This window comes from Octopus bimaculoides, chromosome 5 (genome assembly GCF_001194135.2).
Source record: "Octopus bimaculoides isolate UCB-OBI-ISO-001 chromosome 5, ASM119413v2, whole genome shotgun sequence".
NCBI lineage: Eukaryota > Metazoa > Mollusca > Cephalopoda > Octopoda > Octopodidae > Octopus > Octopus bimaculoides.
This window is the reverse complement of record NC_068985.1, coordinates 16,117,793-16,122,031: the sequence shown is the minus strand read 5'-3', so window position 1 is coordinate 16,122,031 and position 4,239 is coordinate 16,117,793. Positions and strand designations below refer to the sequence as shown.

Genomic DNA, 4,239 nt, shown 5'->3' with positions numbered 1-4,239 from the left:
GGAAGTTCCATCTGCACCACTTAAACTGGCGCCAAAATTTATTGCTAAAGAATTGGCACTTGTAGAGAAATGTCTGCAGGTTTTTGCAGATACTAATCCTAATGGAGAACGTGACATAAAAATTCCAAGAGGAATTTACAATAAGCTTAGTTCCTATACTGAGCTGTGCAATGGTGCATCATAAACAACAAACAACCTTGGATACGTTCTCCACCCCTCAAGCTGATTGTCGTGGTAATGAAGTATAAGATATTAAATATTGTCCTTCATCCCCCTTGCAACGCTCATTCCACCACCACCCCTCACACAATAGCCAATATCTTTTGTAGTAAGAACATTCTCTTACAATGTCATGATTCTTATTAATCCCCTAACGTGTTCCTTTTGAAATGGTTTTGTGTTTTTAATTGCAATAATTCTACCGTGAATGCTTAGAAATTATTTTTATGTATAATGGCGATCGTGTTTCTTATTCTCTATTGTTTTCTTGTATTTCTTTGTTTTCCAAAAAATGTCCGTGGGAACGCAATCCAACTTGATAATATGAAAATCAATAGGAAAATCAATTTTGCATTACAGAATTTGGCGTTACGGTCAGGTCTTTAGGAACGCGCTACGTTCGTAAAGCGAGGGATTCTTGTATAATGAATGGTAAGAACGAAACAGAAACTTTACTTACTTTCGTCTAAATGATATCCATAAAATTAAGAAGAGAATAAATATGATCGCTAATACCAAAACTGTGGACAAAGATGCAACCAATGTTAGGGTATGGGTTTCTGGTATTAGATTCTTGGTTGTTGATTCCTTTCCCGAATAGGTATTTAAAATTTTTTGTATTTCATTTTCGTTCCAATTCCCAACCTTTGCGGGCCAGATCTCACTGCATTGATTTTTTTTAACTGTGAGAAAAAGTTTTTTTTAAAAAGAAGCTAAATAGTATAAATACAAATATCATATAATATATTGTCGTTCAATCCCAAATTGAAGGAACACAAACAAAGAAATGGTAATAACAAATAAATTGAAACTCGAAAAAAGACATACATATATGAATACAGGCATGCATACGGATGCATATACATACTGACATCAACTATTTTATACGGAACTATTTTGACTACGAGATATTACGTCAGAGTATCTTTCTCCTAGAATGATTACCTTCCTCCACGGCTTTGTCGGAAATAACGGGAGCCTCCTCTACCCTTGAGAAATCTGTTCAATCCACAGATAGGACCATGACAGGTACTACCGTTCCGTATCAGAACCGAGCTGGTAGTAAAGGTTATTAAGAGGTGAATCCACGCTCCTCACAATTCCAGAGTTCTCGAACTGAAACCTCACCACTGTATCGGATTTGAAGGACGTACACACATAAGCGGAACAGTGAAATTATGTACAGCTTTTCAAAAGCAGCTTAAGAATGAAACATTTACTGTCGGTGTTATCCAAATGCCAGCGACAGAACTTTTTTCTTCGCTAGAAAAGAACTTTCTTGTATGATGAATTGTAAACACACACGCACACACACACACACACACACACGCACGCACACGCACACACACACACACATGCACCCGCACGTCATTGTTCAGTTTTATACATTTATTTATTTCAAGATGTCTTGCCAATAAAGAAAGAGCCGGTTTCTCTCCTGGATTCAAGGCTCCTTCATTGGAATTTCAACATTTGCAAAAGTGTATTTTTGTATGTATGTATGTATGTATGTATGTATATATGTATGTATGTATTTTTGTATGTATGTATGTATGTATGTATGTATGTATGTATGTATGTATGTATGTATGTACAGATTTGTATGTTTTACGTATGTATTCTCGTGCATATAGTTGCATATCTAGACATGCTCATATATATTTAACTGATAGTCTTGTGATTAGCCTAACAATACCCTACCCCTAAACTGTGCATGGACCTTTGCAATGGCTTTATTTGCAACTAAATTTACATTACACACCATGTGTTAGCTTGTTTAACTTAATTTCATTCTGGACCTAATGCCAGTCAACATGAGACTACTTCCATTTATTGGTAACCTCCTATTAGATTTACTCATTTCAGGAACCCGGCCCCCGTATAACAAAATTTAACGCTTTAATATTAACTTCACACCTCTTTAAATTGTATTTGCTTGTAATATGTATTGTACTTGGCGCTTTCCTATGAACTATTATTGTTCGTAGGCATATTAATGCAATCATGGAAGTGCAATTGCGATAGCCCCCATATATATGCACTCAAGCGAGGGTTGATATATCGACAACGTTAGTAATAATAATATTATAATAATATATATTAAGTACTAGCAGAGATACCCGGCATTGCCCGTGTTACATGCAATTGAAGGATAATACTTTTCTCTTATATTTTCTGTAAGGAACTGGAATACATATGATTCGAATTTCATCAAAATTGCACATGAGGGTTCTTTCCTTCTCTACACCCCTCTAAAAGTTCTAATCATGAGACATGTATCCCATACTATTGATCTTTATGCGCATATTCCAAAATTTCAGTCTTCTGGAACCTGTAAAAAGGATTTTGCTCCTGAAAAATGGAGCTCATAGAGCTCTAAAATGTAGGAATGAAGGCCCCTATTGGGGGTGGGTATGTTAATGTCAACCAGAGAAGTTGCATTGTTGGGAATGTTTTTAACTTGGGTCTTATAATATGCCTGTATATATGTGAGAGTATAGTTTCACTTTAATAGTTTCAGTATGAAATTGAAAGAATTAAAGTGAAAGTATTTGAAATTACAGTAGCGACATATTATTGTTTCACTTTTGACATGTAATACTGAATAGTGTGTGTGAGTGTGTATATGTATAGATATCTGTATGCATGTATATATGTGTACATATTGCATGTACATCTATATACATCTACACATATGTATACATATACATGTATGCATATAGATCTAGATCTCTCTATATATATCTATACATATACGTGTACATATACATCTATATGTATACATGTATATATATACACGTATATGAATACATTTGTTCAGATATATATATGTATGTATGTATATATGTGAGAGTATAGTTTCACTGTAGTAGATTCAGTATGAAAATGAAACCATTAAAGTGAAAGTATCTGTCATTACAGTATCGAAATGTGATTGTTTCAGTTTTGATACTGAAATAGTGTTTCATTTTTAAAGTGAAAGTATTTTATATGAGTGTTTTTGTTTCACTTTTGACACGTAATACTTAAATAGTGGAGGAGATATTACGTTGCTGTGGACTCGAACTATGCAAGAAGTTAAAAATGTGTTTTGACTAAAACACAACCGGGACCCTAAGTAAAGCATGTGTAAAATTTGAATGAAATTAGTTGAGTAGTTTTGGAGTTTTAGGGATTCACGCGCGCGCGCACACACACACACACACACACACACACACACACACACACACACACACACACACACACACACACACACACACACACACACATTCTCAATTTTATTTATATATATAGATGACTGAGTAAACTGTAGTATGAGCCTGCATTTGAAACAATAATAGTAATTAACAAGTAATTAAATTGTAATCATTTAATTAATTTGGGGATTTATACTTCTACTTATCCATAGGACCACTAGGATGAACGTATTTAGGAATGTCTAGACAATTACTCTTTGTTTGTCTAGTAAGCCCACTACTTAGGTACTATGGTTGTTAGTTCCGAAGTTAGTCTTTGTATTATAATTCCCTAAATGTAGGTCACTACCCTAGCCATTACCTCCCCTTAACTGTAGCTTTCTCTTCATCGTAATTTTACCTTTATCCCCCTTCCTATTCCGTTTCCTACTAAATAATTTATTTTCTTTGTCTACTAATTTCTCACTCCTATTTTATAAAGCATTTGTCCAATTCCTGCCCCACAACCGCCTTAATCCACAATTGTCCAAATAGGGACCTCTCTAGGCGTTGTTCTTCGCACGGTGCTTACACTTTTACTTTTTTACTTGTTTCAGTCATTTGACTGCGGCCATGCTGGAGCATCGCCTTTTGTCGAGCAAATCGATCCCAGGACTTATTCTTTGCAAGCCCAGTATTTATTCTATCGATATCTTTTGCCCAACCGCTATGTTACTTGGACGCAAACACACCACAATCGGTTGTCAAGCGATGCTGGGGGACAAACACAGACACACACACATACATATATATATATATATATATATATATATATATATATATA

At 34.9% G+C, this 4,239-nt stretch overlaps 1 protein-coding gene across 2 annotated transcripts in view; it reads right to left on the bottom strand.

Annotated features, from left to right (window-relative positions):
- The window catches only part of LOC106874494 (uncharacterized), a 44,452-nt gene that overhangs the window by 34,179 nt on the left and 6,034 nt on the right, over positions 1-4,239 (bottom strand). For both annotated transcript variants that reach the window (XM_014922240.2, XM_052968148.1), the window contains exon 3: positions 680-902. In XM_014922240.2, coding sequence (XP_014777726.1) covers positions 680-902 — 223 coding nt within the window. The remainder of the gene's footprint in view (positions 1-679; positions 903-4,239) is intronic.